The sequence below is a fragment of the Tiliqua scincoides genome, chromosome 9, assembly GCF_035046505.1.
Source record: "Tiliqua scincoides isolate rTilSci1 chromosome 9, rTilSci1.hap2, whole genome shotgun sequence".
NCBI lineage: Eukaryota > Metazoa > Chordata > Lepidosauria > Squamata > Scincidae > Tiliqua > Tiliqua scincoides.
Window position 1 is genome coordinate 20,588,382 of NC_089829.1, and position 24,276 is coordinate 20,612,657.

General features: G+C 48.7%; 2 protein-coding genes across 2 annotated transcripts; both read right to left on the bottom strand.

Annotated features, from left to right (window-relative positions):
* Positions 1-91: 91 nt before the first annotated feature.
* LDHD (lactate dehydrogenase D) lies at positions 92-17,717 on the bottom strand. The gene is made up of 11 exons (XM_066637286.1): positions 17,615-17,717; positions 15,302-15,414; positions 14,212-14,353; positions 13,059-13,200; positions 11,709-11,868; positions 10,126-10,325; positions 6,569-6,697; positions 6,285-6,412; positions 5,790-5,880; positions 4,311-4,422; positions 92-3,544 (listed from the first exon to the last, which is right to left on the bottom strand). Exons 1-11 carry the CDS (start codon positions 17,672-17,674, stop codon positions 3,379-3,381), a joined length of 1,443 nt encoding a protein of 480 aa, XP_066493383.1. The 5' UTR covers positions 17,675-17,717; the 3' UTR covers positions 92-3,378.
* Positions 17,718-19,060: 1,343 nt separating this feature from the next.
* LOC136660145 (chymotrypsinogen 2-like) lies at positions 19,061-24,229 on the bottom strand. The gene is made up of 7 exons (XM_066637193.1): positions 24,088-24,229; positions 22,727-22,830; positions 22,522-22,601; positions 22,204-22,282; positions 20,806-20,986; positions 20,415-20,548; positions 19,061-19,262 (listed from the first exon to the last, which is right to left on the bottom strand). The coding sequence occupies exons 1-7, from the start codon at positions 24,137-24,139 to the stop codon at positions 19,101-19,103; spliced, it is 792 nt and encodes a 263-aa protein (XP_066493290.1). The 5' UTR covers positions 24,140-24,229; the 3' UTR covers positions 19,061-19,100.
* Between the last annotated feature and the right edge of the window lie 47 nt (positions 24,230-24,276).

Here is a 24,276-nt window from a genome sequence, read left to right on the forward strand (position 1 = left end):
GCCCCCCCTTAGGTCTTCAAACCAGAAGTTGGAAAACACAGCTCTGCATATCCCCCAGAAATGATACCAAAATTCAGTAATTCAAAAGTGCTAGGAGTTTTGCAGCGGATTTTATTTTTCAAAGTTCTGATTGTGGTATTTCCCAGAACCTACAGGAACAGGCTAATTGAGCATCTTTCTCAAAGTCCTGTTGTAAAAGTCATGTTCTATGGGAATGGGGCCATCATGCTGTACCTGTGATGAGACAATGCTGAAAGAACAGGGCTTTGCCGACTGGTTTAGACTTGATTCCCATTGAGTTCCCGGTAGCTTCTTTAGGACTGAAGAAAGAGACTGTAGTTTGTGATGCACAAACCTTTTTCCTCCTCTGGATGCAGGAGCATCAGAAGGTGATTGAGTGCTGTTTGCCTGGAAGGATGTTTGGAAGTGTCTCCCAAAGTGTATTAGTAAATACTAATGTGTATTTACACATTAGTGTATTAGTGAATGGCAGCCATTTCCATCTGTGGGGTGGGGGAAGTGCTGCATTTGGAGAGGTAGTTGTAGTGAAGTCAAAACCTGCTCTTGATTCGGCATAGTCCAATGTGTATGTGTGTACACTGTGGAGTGTAAAGAGTGTTAGATACAGGATCCATCAGTCTTGTCAAGCTGTGGACTGCAAAAGCTCTTAATGGATTTGATAGGAAGAAGTTTCCCCACCATTCCCCAGTGTTGGGGAACCTTGATTGGAAAGATAGGGAAGGCAATGACCATGAACCTCTGTTCCTAAGCAGTGCATTAACGAATGTGTTTGTAACAAATTGATTGGAACATGTCTTGTTGATGTCTGGTATGTTATGCATGGGCTTTTATCTACAGCAGGCTGTGTTTGATGTCCACAGTGGGAGAATCCCTAGTCCAGGGACTATGTTACTTGACCTTATTTACAGCAAGGTAAGTTGGGTGTGGGTCTGCCCTTGCCCTAAAGAGAGTTTCCTGTACCTGCCCTATGTTTGGTGTGTTGCTGCCATGTCTTGGAGAGTGTCTTGCAGCAGTTCAAAGCGTTACTCCTGAGATCCTCTTGTTCCATCCTGCAGATGCTGAATTTGCTCTAAGGTAGGGGTGGCCAACTTACAGCATGTGTGCCACAAGTGACATGCGGACACTTCTTAAGTGACACTTTCAAGTCACCACACCAGCCAACACAGGGCTCCACAGCTGCAAACACACAGCACAGAGCCCAGAAAGGGAGCAACAAGGTCCAGGGCGAGGCAAAGTCAAGCAGAGGCTTGGCAGGTCATGTGGGCTGGCAAAACTAACCAAGGCGGAGAGGGGTGCAATGAGTGGCACATTCAAGATTCTGTATATAAAAAGTGGCACGTGGCGTGTTGGCAACTCTTGCTCCTATATAAAGAGTAGCTGAGTGGGTGAGTGTGACTTTTGCTGTTAGCGCTTTTGTATGTGCATGTGGTGAGATTTGAACTGTGGAAGCTCTGATGCACAGACAGAGCTGTGTACTGGGGTTTTCCTGGTTCAAATCTTGCTTCTGGCATGAATTTACACAGTGGCCTTATGCAGGCCACATCCTCTTAGCCTCAGTCTTCTCCATCTGCAATATGGGGATAATACTGACCTTATCTTGATGTATTACAAGGTCATTGCAGCTTGTCAAGCACTTTTCATACTCAAAGTGCTACATAAATGTTAAGTATTGGAACACTGAATGAGCGCAAGATGGCCCAGATACACAAGACTGTTGGGAATAACTGTCCAAGAACAAACTGAAGGAGACAGAAGGAATCTTGTAATTATTAAAAATCTCCAGGACAAGAGAAGTGGGGGTTAAAGAAGCAAGGGAAACGTTCACTGCATGCTTAGAGCCAGGTTATACGGGGCAAATGGCAGGAAAGCACATCTTGTGTCCATGAGAAAATGTTGAAAGGTGGTTTGCAGAATGATCCAGGCCTGTGTTTTTCTTTGGGGTCTGTGTGCGCACACATGGCTATTCCTTTGGGTTCATTCCACATATGTTCCATGGATACTCTTTGGGATCTGGATGTTCACTCTTTGCTGTTCCCTGTGGGCTTTCCCTTATAAGCAGAAGATGGGGAGCAAGTCATAACTCCATTCCTGCTTTCTGTTGATCTGAATAGCGGGCAGGGGTAGTGCAGCTCGGAATGCCACTTGATGCCATGCTGGGTCCACTGCCTCTGTGCTCCAAAAAAACAATCCTAGCCTTTACCATGCTCCTCATACGCTGCCATGAAACCTGGAACTGCAGGACTACCGCACTCGTTTTTACAGGAACAGCACAAATGTACTGTTCCTGTAAAAGAAACCAGTAGACTGACATGCACTTTCAGGTGTCATGGAAGCATGTGAGGAGCGCAGTAAGGAGGGAAGCATCTGCTGCATGAGTGGGAAGCAGAGAATTGTGATTTCAATGGCAGCAGGCTGGAGGGAGGCGGCAGCAGCAATAGATTTTGCACCCCAAATCTGCTGCCCCCTTGGACTCCCTGCAATCTGCATCAAGTGCATTCATGGAAGGTTGTGTGTGATGCTTTCAGTTTCTGGGAACCCAACGTTTTCTGGCCCGCACACCATCCTCATAAATTATGTTGCTTGGGTGAATCTACCCCCATGCCAGAGTCATATATATTAGATGCATTTTTCCATCCAATACATAGAGAATGAATCTTTTCCTTCCCCAAGAAGACTTGATCAGAGGGGGCCAAGTTGAGGACACTTGAGATGAAGAGTGATGGTTTTTGTCTTGTCTGTTCATGTAGCTACAGTGCCCCCTATTGGGCTGGAATGGAGGAAATGCATGAGCTTTCCTGTGGGGAGGGCAGGCAACCTCTCTTGCCATCCTAGTCAAGGTACGTATTATTCATGTACTTCTAAAATATAAGCATCATACTTCATGCATTTGAGGGAGAGTGGAAGCAAGATTTAGGCTGCAATCCTATACCCATTTTCCTCGGAGTAAGCCCTATTGAACACAATAGGACTTCTGAGTAAACGTGCATAAGGTTGTGCTATTACTGTAGCTTCCATAATTTGCAAGGCAAATTAACAGAATTGGCAGCTTTGACCTCAGGTCACCTACTAAAGGTCATCATTTTAAAATTGGCCAAGGCTTCCCTCAAGGGCACACAATGGGGGAAGCAGTGAGTTTGAAGACTGGCTTTTTAGACTGACTCTAGAAGACTGGCTTTCCTAGGAGAAGGATGATATCCAGCATTCCTTGGGAGAGGGGACCGTTGAACTGGCTTAATTGTGCTGGTGCAGGTGAGCACCATCTCACCTGCACCACCATCAGGCACTATTGGACACAACACTTGACATTTCTGCTGGAGAGACTGAGGGTTGGGTTTTGTGGGCTGTTCCAGCATGGAGTCACAAGACCTTTCCAGGGTTCATGAGGTTCTTAGGATCCAGGGCTGCCTTGATCTGGTGCATGGTGGAGAGTGCAACCTCACCCAATTCCTCTTGCAAAAAGTGCCGCTTGCCCAGGCCCACACCGTGTTCACCTGTGCAGGTGCCATTCCTGGCCAGCGCACGCCTAGACAGGGGAAAGAAGGAGAATAAGTGCTAGAGCAGCCCATCTACAGCAGCAGGTCTGTGACAGCTGTGACTTTTTCATCTGTCCTTCACTATTGGTGACTGTTCCTCAGAGGCACTCACTTTCCAAATGGGGAATTTCCACTTATGGGCCATGCCTCCTCTGACCTAGCATCCGCCTATGGATTTTCTGGCCCTCTTGTTAAACCATTGCAGCATCTCCTAGAAGTGTTTCCTAAGTCAGGAATTCGCCTAGCAGTGCAAAGAGGTATTGGTCAGACTGCCAATCTTTAGACATGCCACTGAGCTGTTGCCTGCAAAAGACACACTTTGGCTCCCTTGCTATATGTCAGTGTTAGTCCATGAAGCTCAGGACTGTCTGCAATGCAGGCAGTAGATCTTCAGGGTATGAGCAGATGTGTCTCTCTGGAGGACCAAACCTGCGAACTTCTACATGCAAAGTAAGGGCTCTACTACACAGCTACAGTCCTTCCCTTGAAAGGTAAGAATGACTTTAGTTCTGATGAGACCACCTGTGCCTTCTACCACCTTCCAAGACTGCAGTTTCAGGATAAGGAAGCACCTTGTAGAAGTTTCTTGTAGAAATGGTTGCCTTTTTTCTCCTTCCTCTAACAGTACTCATCCCTTGGAATGGAGGATCAGGCCATATTCTATTTTGGGGGGCAAAGTGGGAGGATGCTGGCCAGCTCCATCCTCTACCCACCCCCCACCCTCTGCAGGCCCCCCGAGGCAGAAGCAGATCTTGCCTGCCGAGCCGTTCAGCAAACTCCATCACTCCTCGGTGCTCATCAGCATCTTCAGGATCAAAAATCAGGAGACAGTGGAAGTTCCCATCTCCAACATGGCCAACGATTGGGCCTGGGGACACAGAATGATAAAGGCCCGGAACCCTGTGGTCAAATAATGGTCAAAGATTTCATCTCTGTGAGTGGAGTGTCAGGATGGTGCCTCCCTCTGGCTGAATAGTGAAGAGACCCTAAGGCGTAAATCCTAACCAACTTTCCAGCACTGGCATAGCTGTGCCAATGGGACATGTGCTGCATCCTGCAGTTGGGTGGCACTCATGGAGGCCTCCTCAAAGGAATATTTGTTCCCTTACCTCAGAGCTGCATTGCCCTTATGTTGGTGCTGGAATGTGGGTTAGGATTGCACCCTAAGGTGTCTTCAAGGGCAGTAGCTGCTTCACCGTCCCAGACTGGCCTTGCCTGTTGTGCAGGAAATGGGGTCTTTGTAGCGCTCCTCAGCACCCTGTATCCAGTGTGGGGCTCACTGCTTCTTTCCTCCTGCCCTAGCTAGGGCTCGGAGACCCTTCACGAAAAAGGCTGGCGGGGCAAAAGACAGCCCCAGACAGCAGCAGGGCTCTCAGACAGGGAACACGTCCAGAAGGAGCATTGACACCTGAACATCGCAAGCTGCCTTGTACTGGGTCAGCCCTTATGCCTTCTAACGCAGCATTGCTGGCCCTGACGGGTATTGGCTCTCTCAAGGTTTCTGGCAGGCACATGCAACTTGCACACAGAACCTAGAAAATACAGAGGCACTGCACAACTCCATATTGCCACAGCTCTCGCCTGGGTGGACCCCCATCCAACAAGCCCACATCCTTCAGACTTCGATGTTGTGACCCTGTTTTTATGCTGTCACTAAGCTGACTTGTGGAAATGGTATGGTTTTTCTGTTTGTTTTAAGTCATGTAAGCTGCTCTGGGAGCCTACGGCATCTTTCTAATTAAAACTAATTATGAGTCCCCTATGTTGCAGTTATGAAGCATGAAGCTCAAAACATCATTATGTTATGCAAGAATTCATTTCTTGCACCGATGCTCGACCCCCTCCTCCAAGTAAGGAGGGGCACATGGGGCTCTCTCCCTTCTATCTTCTCACAACATTCCTGTGTGGTAGTGTGTGGGAGAGTGACATGTAGCCTAAAGTAGTTGTTCTCATCCCCTGCAGTGAGTTTTGGGGTGATGAAGGATTTGAAGCTGGAGCTCCCGACCCCAAATCGCACCCATCACTATACAACACCACCTGCCAAATTACTTAGGTCAACCTGCCCCCTTTGAGCAACTGATACCTGCCTATCCATTTTGGGGGCTGGGGCATAAGCTCTGGGGCCCCTCCCACCCAGCAGACAACAGACCTAGCTGTTCTCATTGCCCCCCCCCCTCTGCTCCTGAGGAGGAGTGAGGCTGGCATCTTCACAAACCTCTAATGGTTTCAACCCACCTGTGAGTTTGGATGCCAAGAGATCTTCCTTTGTTTCCAACAGCACCGCAGGGAGGTGGGAGATGGGGACACACACATCAGTGGAATAGCCCTGGAGGTGGGATGAGCAGAAGAAAAGAAGGTGGGGATCTGGTGTGAGGGGGCAGGGGCATAGTCCTCCCCACCATGTCTCAGTGCTTCTCTACAATAGAGGCACAGCTTGTCTTTGCCCAAGGAAAGGAGGTAGCAGCTGGTTCTTTACAAGGAGGCACCTTGAACTAAAAGGATTTACAAGATGGCCAAGCAAAAGTGGGAGAGGGACCCAAAAGGCTATCTAGACAATCTCTCAGTTGTAAGACCAAATGATCCCTTGTGCCTGTGCAATCCAGGACACAGTGTTTGGTGGGAGTGAGGACAGGGTGAAAGGAAGCACAGTGCAGAGAGCTCCAGGTCACTCCAGTAAGTGAGACAAGCCACCCACCACCGCTGCCTTCTCCCCTTCCAACTTCCCCTCACCTTCTGGCCAGGGCGAAGAGCTAGCGCAGCATACCAGGCGTTGTGCCGAGCTGTCCACAGCTGGTTCCTGGCCTCCGATTCCCGTGCCCACACAAAGTCAGCACCACCATTCTCCTGGACAATCTCTCCTGCAGAAGAAGCCTCTCAGTCAAAAACCTGCTGCTGCTGGGTGGGGGAGGTGTCACAGGTGGAGGGGTCCATGCTGCTTCCCATGTTTGTGGTGTTTCAGCAGCTCTCCTGGCCTTGCCTTGGCCGCTTGGCTGGTTCCGTTAGCAAGGACCTACCGGCGGCTTGTACCTGCTCCTTCACGCTGTGCTCACTGCCATGAAACTCCAGGAAGAGGGTGGGCAGCTCTGCATAAGTCAGCCCACTGTAGCGATTGCAGGCGCCCATCATAACGTCATCTAGGAACTCTGGGGTAAAGGAGGGACAGGGAGTCACCACTGGCATGGCATCGTGGTAGCAGGACTTAAAGCACAGAGCAAGCAAAAACAACTGATTGACCAAATACTACTAGAAGCAAGACTTTAAACCAGGGGTGTCCAAATTTTTTGGCAGGAGGGCCACATAATCTCTCTGTGTCAAGGGCTGGGAGAAAAAGAATTAATTTACATTTCAAAATTGAATAAATTTACATAAATGACTATATTAGAGATGGAACTTGAATGAATGAATGAAGGTCTTGCAATAGTTCAAGGCCTATAAAAGGCCTTGCACAAAGCAAAGCCAGCCTTTCTTTTGCTGCCACTGCTGCATCACAGTTGTGAAACAGCAAGCAGTGGAAGGAGCCCTCATCCCAAAGCTCACGTTAGAGGTTGAACAGTTGGCCGTCACACTGAGAGCAGTTGCATCAGGCCAGCATGGGGTCCAGCAAGTCTCTGGAGGGCCAGAGGCTCCTTGGAGACTGGGGGCTCCCTGAGGGCTGGATTGGGAGTCCTCGAGGGCTGCAAGTGGCCCTAGGGCTGGGGTTTGGGCACCCCAGCTTTAAACAAAACTTCTCCTCAGTCCTAAGAGATACCCAAAGTTTTTAAAAAGCACAAAGTAGGACAACGTTCCCTAATTGTTGGTTGATCTTGTGGACAAAGCAACTATTTGGAGAAGATATTTTCCAGATTTTATGCCACCCTTCCTCCAAAGAGCTCAGGGTGGTATACATGGTTCCTTCCCTAGTTTTCACAGCAACCCTGAGAGGTAGATGAAGCTGAGAGATAGTGACTGCCCAAGGTTACCCAGGAAGCTTCATGGTCAAGTGGGGATTTGAACCTGAATCTTCCAGGTCCAAATCCAACCCCAAACCACTACCCCATCCTGGCTCTAATACAACCTATTATAACAAATCTATATACCTTATCTGTATCAATATATCAGTATATAGATAGGATATAATGCATTTAGGTTGTCTGAGGTTATGCCACACTGTCCTAGAGGCAAACTACCCTCCTGCATCAGGTGCCCTTACACAGCACCTGCTTTGATAGTCAACATACTTTGCTTGACCTTTTCTCCCACCAGAAGATAGAATGTTTGTGAGTATTCCATTAAAAAGATTGCAAGCGTTTAAAACATGTAGCTGCAAAATCTGGGAATAAAGTTTCTCTTACAAGCCATTTCAATTGTGGGAAGTGTATATCCTGTCCTTTAGTGTATATTTATGACACCCTAAGGAATATTACCAGTACATGTTTAAATTGCATCATTTTTCAAACTGAGGTTCCAATTGGGTCTTTAATGCTATTGTGTGCCTGTGTGATCTACCATGTGATCTACTGAAGGCAAGACTACAAGTACTGTTACCATGTATATTGCAGAGCATCAATCCAAAATAGGGTCATGGAAGCACCTTTGGGGGACCCCCTTCCTAAATCAGGGACACAGCCACATGGATTTTCAATGCTTGTTATTAACAGGTTATGGATGCACCAGCATAGCTGGAAAGCCTATGATAGCTTACTGTTGTGCAAGAAAGCAGAATGGATTTTTAGGCTTCAAGCTGTTCTCCCTCATGGCCTCAATTGCAATTTAAATCTCTGTTGCTGCTACATACAGTCGGGGATCAGATCCATACAACCTGGCTGTACAAGACTTGCCTCTATGACCAAAGAGTAACAGCTCAGAGCATAACGAGTATATCCAGAGGTTTTCCATATATTGTCTTTTCTTTGGAATTAAATAAATATTCCTTTACAGAGCTTTATAGACAAGGTGATGCATACAAGGAGTCAGTTTGGCTGTTGTGGAAAAAAATCAACAAGACTTGATTGAGCTAGGATTTGCTGCTGGTTCTTTTGGTTGACTTAGCTAGAGACTTGGATCTACAAGTGTTACAGAGAACACCCCCTCCCAGTGCTTATCTGTAGAACTAACCCACATATTTGTTTCAGGAATATTAAAGCACTGACTCTGGAAATGGTTAACATATGGATGAAGGCAGGTCCGGCCCATCCTTGAGGCAAACTAAGGAGGTTGCCTCAGGTGGCAATTGACAGGCAGCCTCCAACTCTGACTGCCTATTTGCTGCTGCTGCTCCTCTTCCAGAGAGGAGAGGACAAAAACATAAGAGTGGAGAGGAGAGTGGAGATGATCTACTACACCATTCTCCTCCAAACTTCCTTTTCTGCTCTTTCCCCTCTTCCTGCTTCAGTTCAAGGAGGGAGAAGAATGGAGGCTGGCACATCACCAGGTAAGGGGGGGCAGCATTTCACACACCTCCTCAGACACCAGGAGGTCTTGGACCAGCCATGAATGAAAAGAACCATGCCACTGTTATTATCAGATTCAGAAGCCTTAGAAGAATGTCAGAGTCACACCAGAATCCCAAGTGGTTTGAAAGAAAATTATCAAGGCTTCCTTTGCCTTTTTGATTTACTGTGAATGTCACCTGAACAGATTGGGCCTCTCTGGTGAAAGAAGAGATGAACTCTTCTTTCACCAGAGAGGCCCAATCTGTTCAGGTGACATTCACAGTATTATAGTTTATATATAGTTTATATCACAGTTTATATCTGGGTGACTGCTAGCTTTTTAATTGGATGATTTTCAATGAGGAGGAGATAGCTGAAGAAGAGAGAATGTATTGAAATGGGAAGATTACCAGATGCCCATAACAGCACCTTTTTATCATGCTTTGGCATTGTTAGCACTTGTTATCAGATTTTATCTGGCTATGTGCTTATGTCAATCATAGTTAATTACACTATGAATAATGGAATAGATATTATTATTATTCTTGGGGTTTAAATTGAATGGAAAAAGATATTTTGTGCACAAGCTATTAACTCGAAGCTATTAATTGCAGCAGTGTTTTAAACATTTAAACAATCCTGGTAACTGCTGTTCCTTGTACTTACAGTGACTATTTGATGACATCATGAAAATTCAGCCTCCATGGAGGCCTCCATTTTTCTCAGCCTGTGGTGAAACTCTGCTGAGAAACTCCAAACAATGAAGAATTCTTGCATAATGTCTTTTTATCTTGCAGGCTCCACCAGGTAGCCTTTTTTTGTTGTTTGGCCAGAATTCCTATGCCCACTTCCATTATTTGGAGCACCAAACTTCAGCTCAGCTCTGGTACTGCAGACCAAAACAAAGCATCCTGGGTTTTAACCTGCTGATCAAGGATTTTGTCCAGCTCCCCATTTAGGAGCATCAGAAAGAGAGTCAGACCCTTGATCCATCTATATCAGCACAGTCTACATTGGCTAGTGCTGGCTTCTCCAAGGCCCTACCTGGGGATGCTGTTAGAAATGAACCTGGAACCTTCTGTGTGACAGGTTGGTTCCCCTTCTTCTCTGGTGGCACCGCTGCAGTGCCACCAGAGGGGCGCACAAGGTCACTCACTCACCAATGCGAGCAACGGGGATCCCAGCTTGCAGAACTTGTATGGTGCTGTCCACAGCTGCTTGCATAGTGGGAAACGCACAGACGGCTGCCACGGTGGCTTCAGGGATGCCATGCAGGCGCAAGGTGGCCTGAGTGATGAGACCCAATGTCCCCTCCGAGCCCACGAAGAGCCCTGTGAGATGGTACCCAGCAGCGCTCTTCCTGGAAGGGAAGAGTGACAGGTTGGTTTCAGGGGCAACAGAAAGAAGAGCCCTGCTGAATTGAAACACAGCAAGTCTATAAAGCAATCTCCCACTTTCCACAGTGACCCAACTGGATGTTTCCAGGAAGCCCATAAGCAGGGCATTGGGGGAATAGCCCTTCCCTGTCATTTACCCCCTTCCCCAGGCTTTAGTTCCTCTGAACCTAGAGGTTCTACTTTGAGCTGTTCTGGCCAGAGCTAGCCCAAGATGTTCTAGTGCCAAATGCCACTAATGCAATCCACAATGGTCTGCCTTCCACTTGCTCAAACATGAGCAGCTCACCTTGAACATACCTACATCCTTCACATCTAGTTTGGGCCCTATATGTGGAAACTCCCATTGATACACACGCTGCTCCTACTCCTGCCCATGCACTACAAATCTCTGGTAGGGTTATGAACAGTCCTGCAAAAATCTAGCCCAAAGGTGCAGTGAAGTGCAGGAGCTTATCACACACACACACACACACCTACAGCTAAGCCCCAACAAATCTATAAGACCAAAAAAGAAACCAACACCCTTGCAATTACTTCATCAGAGTGGCTTCTTCTGCTGTCACTGATTTCTACTTTAAAATTTATAATGGTCTGGATAGACCAGGGGCTTTGAAACCGTGGCCCATGGGCCGGATCCAGCATCACGAAAAAGCCAGCTGGGTGTGGCGCTTTCTGTTCTGCACCACAGCAGTTTTCCTTTGCACCTGATCATCCCACAGCCTCGCACCAGGCAGCCACTTCCTATGCCTGTCACCCCAGGTGCCTCTGTGCCCTGATTTCTCGGGGACAGCAGTTGCCTGGCATGAGGCTGTGGGACTATCAGCCACAAAGAAAACACCATGCCTGGACGGCTTTTTCATGATGCAGCGGGCACCGTTTGGAGACCACTGGCCTAGACATTAGCACAGGCCCTGGGGTAAATTTCTCAGCTGGACTCCTGGTGGGCCTGATGCTTCTTCTCAGCTGAGGTCCTGTGAAAAAAGCCTCAAAGGCAACGCTCCTGCTGTTGAAAAAGCCTGGCATGCCACTCCCCCCTCTACTGCTCCCTGTTGGCTACATCCCCGATCTAGCCAACCACACTGCTCTCCTCCACTCTTCCACTGTGTTTAGCCAGGAAGTGAGCAGGGGAGGTGGTTCAGTCATTACTAGCTTCAGTCACTACTAGCCAACCTTGAGTAAGTTGAGTAAAATGGTCCCTGTGGCAGAATAAATTATACAAACTAGTTTGATGTATTCCAGTTTCCTGAACTGGTACCAGCTGTAGACCTTTACAGAAAGGATTCCTACCAAAGGGTACTGTGTACCAAGGGAAAACTGCATGACAGCAGGAGAATTTTGCAGAGTACCTGGGCCTCCGGCCTTGCCCAGCTGTGTGAAGAACCCTCCCATCGGGCAACACCACTTGTAGGTTGAGAACGTTCTGGCACATGGTGCCGTAGCGCACGGCATTGGTGCCAGAGGCACCAGTGGCTGCCATTCCACAGAGAGATGCATCGGCCCCAGGGTCTGAGGAGGGAAAGGCACAGCTAGTAGAGGCAGCAAGAGAAGCCATCCCCGTTCCCTTCCACCCAGGGAGGCAGCAGAAATCTTCCAAGCACAGCTAGGGCCAACAGGATTTGAGCCAGGAGGAACTTCAAGCTTCTAGTTTTGCAGGGATGGGCCAAGAACCAACAGGCTGCAACCTCAGTTTGGGGGAATGACTTACCACTATGGACAGCAACCCACCAGCAATACTGACAAAAATGAACTGCTCTCTTTCCAGGCTTATACAATAATACAGCACTGTTGCTCCCCAGTGAGATTCATCTGATGCTGACTTCATCATTTCCATACCAGATGAAACGCTTTATCATTTTCTGCTTAATTATATTTCGGCCCCTCCTGAATCTTGTTTTGTTGCTTATCTGCTACTTTCATTTACCTATTGGTTTTAAATCATCTCTCTCTCTCCCTCTCCAGAGGGAGTGCCTCTCCAGAGAGAGAGAGAGAGAGAGAGAGAGAGTGCTTACTGGCTTAACTTTCTATGTGTAGTCATTCTAGAAAAAGGTTTGTTTGTTTTCTTTTTTCAAGGATAGGATCTCCATTTGTTAAAATAAATGAATCAATACATCCTCTGGTGCTCCCAGACCATTCCCTAGGTGTGCAATTGTGCTAGGTCTTAAATCTGCGTGCTACAGGTAGCAGCTTCCCCTCGTTATGTGTGGACATAAAGAGACTCCTATCTCACCACCCCTGTTTTGTGGGTTTATTGCACAGCATCTGTGCCATGCTGTGGCAAGCCCCCAGAGTTCCACATTTGTCATAGCAGTGCAAACAGTCAAGAAGAGGAGCAGACAAAAGATCAAGACCATCACATGCACATTGCAGGGACCAGGTGCGTCTTGTGGGTGCGTATCTCTCCCTTGCTCTTTGGGTTCTCGCTCATTCTCCATCCTTCCTATTTTGTGATATCAGAACAGGGATAGCCACTATGCCTTCCCACTCCCATGGCCAAACTGTACGTGTTTTCCCTTCCCAGGACGCGAGCTCCCTTCCATCGTGACCCAATGTTGGAAACACAGGAAGGTGCCTCAGAGTGAATTCCACCACTGGTCCAGCTAGCTCAGCGTTGTCTCTGCTCCACTACTGCAGCAGCCCTCCAGGGGTCCAGGCAGGGGTCTTGCACGGGACGTGGCACCCCTTCAAGCCAGCCATACCTACAGGAAACCAGAGTCCAGTGTCCCGCAGGAAGCTGTTCAGGGCCTTCCGGGTCACCCCTGGCTCAACAGTGACAGTGAAGTCTTCTGTGTTCAGCTCAGAGATTTGATTCATTTGGGTCAGGTCAAAACACACACCACCCTGTACCACAGAAGGAGGCAAATGCAGAGTTAATGAAAAGGGGGGGAGGGTCAGAGGCTGGCACAGGAAGAGAGCAGCTCCACATCACCCCAGCCAGAGAAACTCCTCTCCTCACCTCTGCCCGGGTTCAGTTTATCCACTGATTGGTGTGGTCACTCACCAAAGACTGGCAAGGCTTTGCAAATGTCCAGCCTTGAGCCAAAGCTGGAGAGCTGGAGCTCACAACCTCCACCACCTAGGAAGGGTCAGGCAAATGCTCCTTTGTGTTTGCTCCCCCAGGGAAGGAGAGCAGCTGCCCTTTCCCTGCCAAGGAATTACAACCCCCCCCAAAAAAAAATAAAAAATTCAGCAGCCAGGGCTTCCAACTAGCAGCCCAATATATGGGAGCTGGCTATTCATCCTTGATGGAAAGAGTTTATTTATTAATTATGTAAGTATTTCTATGACATCCTTCTGCCATCGTATTTTCCCTTTTATTATCCCAGCAACCTGAGGTTCAGCCAAGGCCGGCCCCTTCATGAGGCCAACTGAAGCGGTTGCCTCAGGCAGCAGACCTCAGGAGGGAGTGCCCACTTCCTTGCCCCTCCTCCCCCTTCAGCTCTCTGGTTTGGAACAAAGGGATGTTTAACCCACTACGCTCCTCTCCTCCGCTTTTCCTCTTCTGCTTCGCCCCCTTTTCCTTTTCCAATCCAGGGAGTGGGAGGAGCAGAGGCTGGCACATTGCCAGGGAAGGGGAACTAGGCAAAATTCTTGGACCAACTTGAACACTCTAAGCTCACTTAGGTCTCAGATATGAGTCAGGAATACTCTTGTCCCAATTATTGCTCCATGCATTCCAGGGCTCGGATGCAGCATGGGAAACAGATTCCTGAGTGCCACACAAGTTATGTTCTGGCCCTGATCGCTCAGCAGGTTATTGCCCTTTTCTGGTCCAGCCCCCATAACAGTGTTCCTCCATCCTGCTCTCCCCATGGTCCACCCTCCTTCATGTCTCGTCTGCCACCACCATACCTGCACGGCATTCACGCCACCTTCCAGTCCCGTGCCTGTGCCAAAGGGGATGATGGGAGCACCTCGGTCATAGCACGCTGTTGCCAGCATACTGACCTGTTCCACATTCTGAGGCCAGACCACAATGTCCGGTGGGTGGCACCTAAGATGGTGAGACAAGATGACAATGTTCAACCACCATCTGAGCTCAAGGGAAATGAGGATGCCAAGGAATGGGGATGGGGGGGTCAGGATCCAGTTGGCTTACTCAGGGCCCCAAATAAGATGGAACATGGTGGTGTTAGAAGAGGGCAAGTGCCCATTCCCAGACAGGAAGCTCACCACTTCCCCAGTGCTGAATCTGACACTGGAGATTGAAATAAGTCTCCGTCCAACCCAGGCGGATTCACATTGGAGAATACATTAGGGCAGAAACATTAGTTTGAAATAAACTGCTATTTCACTTTCAGAAAACTAGCATGTGCCCTATTTACACACAAAACTGAGTAAGTGTAGTCCAAGTATAATCTAGAAAGGGGTGTCTGGACACAAGGAGTGGACACAACTCCCCACCCCCCACTCTTCATAGCTTCATACATTTTTCTCCTCAGTCCAGCTCACTTCTTCAGGCCGCCAGACCTGAAGTGGAAAGTGCCTGCAGCAGAAAGCCAGAGCCTGAAGTGGAAAGCCAGACAAGAGGAAAGTGCCTGCAGTGATGTGGGGGTGTGGGGGTAATGCTCGCCTAACCTGTGCACACCCAGTTCTATATGTGAACAGAGCAGGCACATGAAAAATAAAGTTGGCTGTCCTGGTCACGTTAGAATTTGTTTACCAGCTACAAAGTGAGACAAATGTCCACATCACGGAGCTGCAGGCCCTCTTTCGACAGATGTCGACTCTTAAAAAAAAATCTCTCCAGCCTGGCATCTATTTTCTCACCAAGTACATTTCTGACCATTTTCTGGCTTTCTCCAAACTTAAGGATGGCAGCATTAATGCAAGAAACAGCCAGGCATGGCTAACCAGCAGGGATTTCATTCATCACACAGATTCATCAACTGTTCCACTTGGGGCAATGTGCCACAAGAGATTTTGCGATGCCCCATCATACCTGTGCATGGACTCATCGTGGCCATGTTGCTCACGAACAGCTGTAGCTGTTGAAACATTTGAACTCCCTGCCACTGTTCTGAGGGTATCAAAGAAGTCTTCTGTCAGCCAGTTCTGCGGGGAGAGGACAAGGTCCAAAGGTGGATAAGGCAGAATACTCTTGGGGAGGCAGAGAGATGCTGTACTGCTAGAAAGGCACATGGAAAGCCAAACTTGTGCATGGAAAAATAGAGATTGGTCAGCTACCTGTCAGGAATGCTGTAGACACCAGGGGTTGGACTAGAGTACCTCCAAGATCCCTCCCAACCATAACTTTCCATGATTCTATATTTGATCCTCAGATATAACATATGAAGTCACCTTGTCAGGCTGTTGTCAGGCTGATTTTAGAAATGGGTTATGTCAGAATGCCAGATGCAAGGGAGGGCACCAGGATGAGGTCTCTTGTTATCTGGTGTGCTCCCTGGGGCATTTGGTGGGCCGCTGTGGGATACAGGAAGCTGGACTAGATGGGCCTGTGGCCTGATCCAGTGGGGCTGTTCTTATGTTCTTATGTTACTCCATCTAGCCCTTGCAGTGTCTCCCCATAGTCTTTCTCAGTCTGCAGAATTTGTCTATCAAGAGATTATAAATACTACTTTTGTCTAAGTAGACTTCCACTGTAGGGAAGTCTATGTAGGGTCAGCCAGCTTATGAGGCCAGCTGAGGAAGTTGCATCAAGTGACAGTTTGGCAGGTGGAGCCCATCTCTGCCCACCCACCCACTGACCACATCCATTCCTTCTCTTGCTCCCTGAATTTGAAAAGGAAGAGGGGACCGGAGCATAACAGGAAGTGTATAGAAGAAGAGAGCGGTGGGCTAGAGCAGCAGAGTCACTCTAGCCCACCACTCTCTTCCCCTTCACACTTCTTCACCCCCTCCCCTTTTTCAAATTCAGAAAGTGGGAGGAGGAGGAATGGCAAAGGCAGTGTACCTGTCACCAGGTCCAAGGTGTGACATTTGGAATGCTGCCTCAGACACTGGGAGGTATTGTCCTGTATCTGTGAAGTCCTGACTGGTGGGGAGGGGGGGAGTGAGGAAAGGCTGGTGAAGAAGATACAAATCTAAGATATTTCAACCCAAAAGAGCTGAGATCTACAAAAACAACATTCCCACTCACAGTTTTATAAACTGAAGGGCAAGTCTTCATGTACCTTAAAGGAACCAACAAGGTATCCATACACCTGTATTTATTTCTTCATCCACTCATTCAAAGATGAATGAATGTCCTGCAGTTCCAGTATCAAAACAGAATTGCTCAAAGCAGCTGAGACAATTAAATGAGACAATCATTGCTCCAGCATAGGAAAGGCAGGATAGAAATATTTTAAATAAATTAAAAAAAAATTAAAATCCATAATTTATAACCCCAAAGGAGGAGGATGTGCAAAGGAGCCTCTAATGAGAAAGAAGGTCCTCTGCTCCTAGTGAACTGAATGAATTAATGGGGGGGGGGAGGCTCCCAAGTCTTAAACAGTCCTACCAAGCCCAGGGGCTAATCCAAGGGGGGACCATGGGTGCAGGGCCTCCACCAAACTGTCTGCCAGAAGGGAAGGGTGTGCTCCAGGCTGGGGAGCAAATTGGGCACGGGGGGGGAGGGGAACGCTCACTGGGCAGGCGCTGGAGAGATTGGCTGGAATGGGAGCCCAGGTCTACTCAACCAGTAGACCTGGTCTCCAAGTCCAGGTGGGAGCCCAGGTCTATTCAGCTGGTAGACCTGGGCTCCAGGGCCAGGCGGGTGCTGAGGTCTACCCAGCCAGTAGACCTGGGCTCCAAGTCTAGGCGGGAGCCCAGTTCTATCCACGCAGCAAACCTTGGCCATAGAGAGGCCAACCTGGAGCCCAGGTCTACCGGCCTGGTTGACCTGGGCTCTGGAGTTAGTAGTGCTTATGGGTGTCCCCCGCAACACAAACACTGGATCTGACCCATATCCTAAGGGGTGCAAACTGAGCAACGAGCACCGTTGTGCCCGCAGGAGCATCAACAGAGCCTGTTTTTCCTTGACTCTACCACTTCACGTTGCAGGGGGGGAGGTGAACGTGTGAGCGCTCCCCCCAAAATGCCCCCGTGCATGTAGCAGAAGAATCTATCTGGGGGCAGGGTTCAGCCCAGGGTTCCTCCTTGGGATCCCCCTCCCCTCCCCGGGGGCAGCACTCAGACAGACAGCTGCAGCCGAGGTGGTGCAGTCCCGGACAGCTGCGTCTCCTGTGGCCCACATTGGATGCCCGGCTCCGCAGCCGTCCCCGTGCAGGCTCCCGCAGGCAGCCCGCGCTACCTTGACGGCTCCTTGCGAGTAGCTCCTCGCAGCGCAGCCCAGAGCCCACCGCAGGGCCATGGCCTCCCGCAGGGCAAGGTCGACAGCGGGGCGAGGCGGGCGATCGCTTGCAGGGGAGGTGCTGAAGGCGGAGCCGCGGCTTAAGGTGGACCGGAGGGACGTCCCGGGGAAGGGGCAGACCCGGGACCCGAGAGGTCGTGGGCGCTCCGTGTGATCCTCCCGTGCCTGCTCTGAGCAGCTCATCAGGGATGCGTCTGGAGAAATGGACGGCATCTGGCCTAAACGCCTTGAAAAGGGGACGGGACAGATTTCTGGAGGAAAAGTCCCTCATAGGTTACAAGCCGTGATGGGCATGTGCAACCTCCTCGTTTGAGAAGTAGTCGGTGGAACTCCTTGCCACAGGATGTGGAGATGGCATCTGGCCTGGATGCCTCAAAAAAGGAACTGGGCAAATTTCTGGAGGAGGAGTCCATCACAGGTTATAAGCCAGGATGGGTATGTGCAGCTTTTGGGGCTTTTCAGTCTATAAAAGAGGCGCCTGAGGAGGGACATGATTGAGACATACAAAATGATGCAGACAGAGTGTTTAGACTTAGAGAGACCCTCTTCTCCCTCTCACATAACACCAGAACCAGAGGACATCCACTAAAATTGAGTGTTGGGAGAGTTAGGACAGACAAAAAAAAATATTTCTTTACCCAGTGTGTAATTAGTCTGTGGAACTCTTTGTCACAGGAAGTAGTGATGGCATCTTGCCTGGATGCCTTTAAGGGGGGATTGGACAAATTTCTGGAGGAGAAGTTCATTATGGGTTACAAGTCATAGTAGGTATGTGCAAGATCTTGGTTTCAGAGGCAGGCTGCCTCTGATAGCCAGATGCAGGGGAGGGCACCAGGACGCAGGTTTTGTCTGTTGTCTTGTGTGCTCCCTGGGGTATTTGGTGGGCCACTGTGAGATACAGGAAGCTGGACTAGATGAGCCTTTGGCCTGATCCAGCGAGGCTCTTCTTATGTTCTTATGTGCAACCTCCTGGCCAGTTTGACACTGTGTTAAGGAGTGTCATGTATGCACCCTAAGATTAGATGGACAGAGAGGTCCTCTGTTGGGGGATTGCCTACTAATTGCTCAGAATGGTCAGCTGATGCTTCATCAATGGGAATCAATGATTAACAAATGGTCTCTTGAAAGCTGGAACTTTCCATTTTTTGCAATGTTTTATCTGTCAGAGCTCGGAAAAGATGACATCCCTGTAACTGAGGGGAGAGTCAGAGAAACAGCAAACATAAAAAAAAGTGCAGCTTGCAAACAGAAAACAAGAGGAGAGTCTCTAGGTAACTGAAATGTAAGGAGATTGTGGCACTGTGGCAGTAAGTATAGCAGATCATCATGCAAGGATGTGATTTTCCATAGGTGGGATTTAGGCTCAAGAAGGAAGACAAGCAAGAGTTGGCTGATGCAGCATTTATTGTTCCATGCTCAAGCAGAGCTAATTATAGGCAAGAATCTCATCAATGAAGGGCAGGAGCTCCGTAACACGGGCGTAGACGCCAGGGCTGGATGGCGAGCAGGTGCTGCTGCCCCAGGAGACAATCCCCACCAGAGTCCAGGCACCATCTTTCTGGCACACCAAGGGTCCACCAGAGTCACCCTGTGGAGGGAAACCACAGCAAAACATCAAGGAGAGGCTGGAGTTGGCTGCCTGCCTGACATTCTCCCTTGAGCACCTATGGGATGTTCCTTGCTCACTTCCTTCCAATCCCTTCTTAAACTTCCTCAAAGACTTCAGCACCTGGCTGCCTTAGTCCCCATTCCCTTCTGTAGCGAAGCTCAAGTCTGTGTCCCTGACACCATTGCACCCACTCTCCCTCTATTTACCTCGCCTCCTTCACCCCTCTCTCCCTCTGTGGTCTCTCTTGAGTCAAGATGAAGACAATAAGCCACGTCGGGCAGGGCCCTGGCTTCTCACTCTGTGTGGTGCCATGTATTTTGATGGTCTGATAATAATCGTGAACAGCATTTGAAATAAGATACAGAAAAGAAGTGAGGGATGAGTCTTACAGTGCAATCTTAGGCCTGGCTCCTTTGATGTAAGACCCATTGTGTTAAATGGAGCTTACTCCCAGGAAACTCCCACTTTGGGACTCCCAGGAAACTTCCACTGGTGCAGCACAGCTGAGCTGCAAATCATCTCTGGTTCAAATCCTGCTTCTGCCATGAGCTCACCAGGTGACTCTCTCTTAGTTTCAGTCTTTCCCATCTGTAGTATGGGGATAATACCTTACAGCAGTGATTCCCAACTTTTTTATTATTATTATTTGTGTACCCCTTTGGCAGGCCATTTCCATAAATTGTACCCCTCATATTAGCAAAATGTTTGTAATTAATATAGTTGTTCTTATTTCAAATTTAGGTTTGCAGCTACTGATCCATATCTGATAATACATAATTTGATGACCAAAAACTAGCAGTTGGTGGGGCTTTTGCAGCCAGCTAGCTGCCTTCCGTCCTGCCTTGCTAGCCCCACAAGGCAGTTTAACACAGTCCTGCCTTTTCTCACCATTATTCAATTATTTTTCAAGTACCTCTAAAGATCCTCAGAGTATATATACCCCAGGTTGGGAACAAGTGTCTTACAGGGTTGTTATAGGGACTCAATCAAGATGAGAAGTGCTTGGCATCCTCACAGAGTGCTATACAAGTGCTATTATTACCACTGAATGTCCGGGGGGGGGGTGAAGAGGAGAGATGGCATAAACACAAGGGCACACAGCCTGAGCAGGGGGTGGGAGAGGAGGTGTACCATGCAAGAAGAAGCTCCTGCAGCCCCTGCGCAGACCATGACATCAGCGATGCGGTTGCCCCAGTATTTTTTGCACTCCTCATTGGTCAGCAAAGGAAGGGCGACCTGTTGCAGCTTGTCTGGGGTGTCCTTGTCTGCAAAAGATGACATGGAGAAGACATGACCAGTGAGATGACCAGTTCTGCTGGCCTCATCATGGCTCTGTTTACTTGAACCTATAACTCCAGCAGAAATGCCTGCCAGGTAGTTTCTGGAACACATCAGGTGCCTCCAAAGGAGATACATTCCAGGAAGTGGCTTTAAGAAGAAAGGCTGATCAAAACCCAGGTTCAGGTTCTGCCCACAGCTCCCTCTGCACTTTTCCAAGTATGACGCAACGCCTGGATCTTACCAGTATGTTTGGTAAGGCCCCATCCAGTGGTGACGCAGGTCAAGCCCCCAGGGAAGTCATCAGTAGCCTCAGGTAGACACACGGGAGACACACGAGCCGTGAGCTTGGCAGGGGTGGCAAGCTTCAGCAGTGTGATGTCATTTTTGACAGTGAACATGTTATATTGGGGGTTCTTGAAGACCTGCCGAAGGAGACAATTCACAGAGTATTATGTTAGAGTTGAAAGGACCTTGGAGGTCATCCAGTTAAGCCCCCTGCTCCGTGCAGGCATCAGCTACAGCATCCCTGATAGGTGGCTGTCCAGCCTGAAAACCTCCAACAAAAGAAAGCCCACAATGACACAAAGTACTTCAGTTCAAGCCAACAGGCTGCTTAACCTCTCTTAAAAATAGAATCAGGAGGGAATCTAAAACTGACAGCAAACCCGGGTCAATCCCTCATAGTTCTCTCTGTCCACATAAAGGCAGTGCCCAGATACTCCAAGAAGGTGGTCTTGACAGATGCACAGAACAAGTCACATTGTTGGGGTTTATGCACAAAGCACCCTGAGTTTGGCCCTGTGGTGCTTTCAGTTTAGCTTTAAATTGGGCCATCCCACAGTGGGAAGCTGCTTTCTGCTGTCGTGCTGAAACTGTGCTTAATGTTTCCATCTCATGCCAAGGGACAGTCCACATCAGCCGATGATGTTAATAATTAATAATATATTTTTGGATATTTGGAAACCTTTCAAAAAAGAGATTTATGCATGGATGACTTGCTAATATTTTTATAGATTACTTATCAACATGTTTTGTAACCTTTATGCACGTTATTCATATTATGTGTTTTTACCTTCCCCCCCCCCTTTTTGGTGTGGTTGTTGTTCTGTTTGTTATTTTTATTTATATATAAAGATGGGAGAAAAATAGATTTCTACCCAGCCCTTCAATACAGTACTTATGTTCTCAGGGTGTTGGTTAAGCCCATCTGGGGAGGGTATTCCTTAGACAGGATGCCACAGCTGAAGAGGAAGACTAAGAACAGCTCCAGACTTGCCCCTGCACAGCAAAAATGGCAAAGTCCATTTCTGTTGTGTTTGAGATGAGGAAGCACCAATGTTCAAAGACAGAGGTGCAGGGTTCACGAGGCATGTCGCGGAGGACCAGCAAGGAAAAATGTGTGCAGTGTGTAGAAAACAGCAAACAAAATAAGGATTTTAGCAGGGGTGAGGCTGGAATGACAGATTGGGAGCCTGCCTTCATGGACAGGCTCTGTTATGAACCTGGTAGAGGAATCTGGCCTGTGAAGGAAGGAACTCTCCAGTCTGCACTGTAGCACCTTGGCCTGGAATCTTGCTTCCCCACTCCACCCCGAAGAGTAAGGAGCATTTGAGGACAGGAAAGGCCAATCTCGTCCTACCTTGGCAATATTCAGGACTTGCACATTCTCAGAAGGAGTGGCTTGGTCGAATTCTCCCAACACGACAAGGTGGCTTGTTCTGAAGTGGGAGAAAAGACATGAGCACTGATAGAATATATTCTTTCATCGCTACTTTGCACTTGAGAATATTCAAAGTGCTGGTCATCAGTTTTTCTGACAATGACACTGTGAGGTAGACCAGCACTGCTATCCCCATTTTGCAGCTGGAAAGAGGTGGATGGATTGAAGCTGGGAGAGGAAGCTAATAACATTTGACATCACTTCTCTCCTTTACAGGTAAATCTTTTGGTTGCTTACCTGACACTGCAGTGGGCAGCAGTGACCACCCAATTTTCATTGATCAGGGAGCCTCCGCAGAAATGGAAGCCAGTGTTGTCCTGCAAGGAGGAAGAAAACAGGTGGATAGATAGCAAGGAATGCCTGGCTCTGCTCTAATCAATTTCCAGTTCTCCTCCTGCTAGCTCCACCCTTCCTGCCCAGGCAAAGGATGCTAGGACCTCACCTGCAGGGAAACTTGCCAGGGCCACGATCCAGGCACCGCCTCCTCTCCATTCACAATGCGTGCATAGCCACTGAGTACAGGTTGGATGGCAGGGACACCACAACCTGACAAGAAAGGGAGATCAGATTCTGGAGAAGAATGTAACACTGGAGGGGTTTCCCCTCACCTGGATTTCAAAGGATTCTGTACTGGGCTTAGTCTGATCCAGAAATCACCAGGGACTAATCCAATAATTTGTTTTTACTACTAGGGCAGCGCCCCGCCTTTGTCACAGCGTAATCCCAGGGGCTTCCAGGTCAGAGGCTGCAACAGATAGTCAGGTCTCTACGCCAGTATCTATCATTTTCGGAATTCGTGCCTGGTGTACACATGCAGCTGAATGCAGTGGTAGAGTCCTGAGGTGGTAAAATGGGCTGTAGCACTTCAGACTGCAGTGGGGAAAAATATGTTTGCATGAAAAAAATCAAGAAAAAAGAGAACCACCCCATCATGGAATGAACCAGATGAGATCCCTTTTCCCTGTGGTGCTGGCTGTTCCTTGACAGGATTGTGTTTGTTTTCACATGGGAGAGCATTTAATAATAGCAAGGGTGGCCCTTCCATGAGGCCAGCTGAGGTGGTCATCTCAGGTAGCAGATGGGGGGGGGGCTGTCCACCACCTGCCTTAGCCCACTTCTGCTGCTCCTCTCCATCCTGCTCCCAATGTGTGAATTTGAAAGGCAAGCAGGTAACATGTGGAAGCTGAAGCATGGAGGAGAGGAGAATGGTGGGCTGGAGCTTCAGAGATTTGGTTTTGAGCAAGACAAGGTAGTGCAGCACCCAATCCCACAGGTGTTGGAGTAGGGAGTTAAATTGACACCCCCCCCATATAACAATGATTTGCCTGCCTTGAAGGAGTGCCCTCCCACAGAGGCTGTCCAGGGGTCTCTAGCAGAGAGGATGACGGTGTCTACCCATGCATGAACACAGCTCTTTCAAAAAGAGGGATCAACCCTACACCTTGGCCTGAGAGGGAGATCTGTTTGCCATGTGTATGGGTGGACTCTTTTCATATCCTTCCTAGGCAGGGCTGGCCCAAGATATCCCGACACCTGAGGCGGCATGTGAAAGGCTTTCCCCTCATACCCAGTGATGTGCCTGGCTCTGTTCCTACCACTCTCCAGTGCTCTAGCTCAGCATTCCTCTCCACATTTCCTCTTTGTCCCCCTTTTCCATTCCAAAGAGTGGAAGGTGAAGGAAGCACATTGGTGGCAAGTTGGTGACAGAGATGTGCGCCCTCCAATGTGTTTCCTGAGGCAACCAGTTGGCCTCATGGATGGGCTGGCCCTGTTCCCAGGTCTCATGCCCCATGCTGTGCTCACCATTGGCATAACCAAGGAGGACCAGGCAGGACAGGAACCAGAGAGTTGCCATTTTGCTTCTCAAAAGAGTCAGGAACTAAGCAAGAGTCGCAGGGCTTTATATAAGTCATTCCCTCAGGGACAACTGGCAGAGGAGGGGCTCAGCCAGAGCTGGCTTTCCAACCTGCTATCTGAGGGCCTTGGAGATAA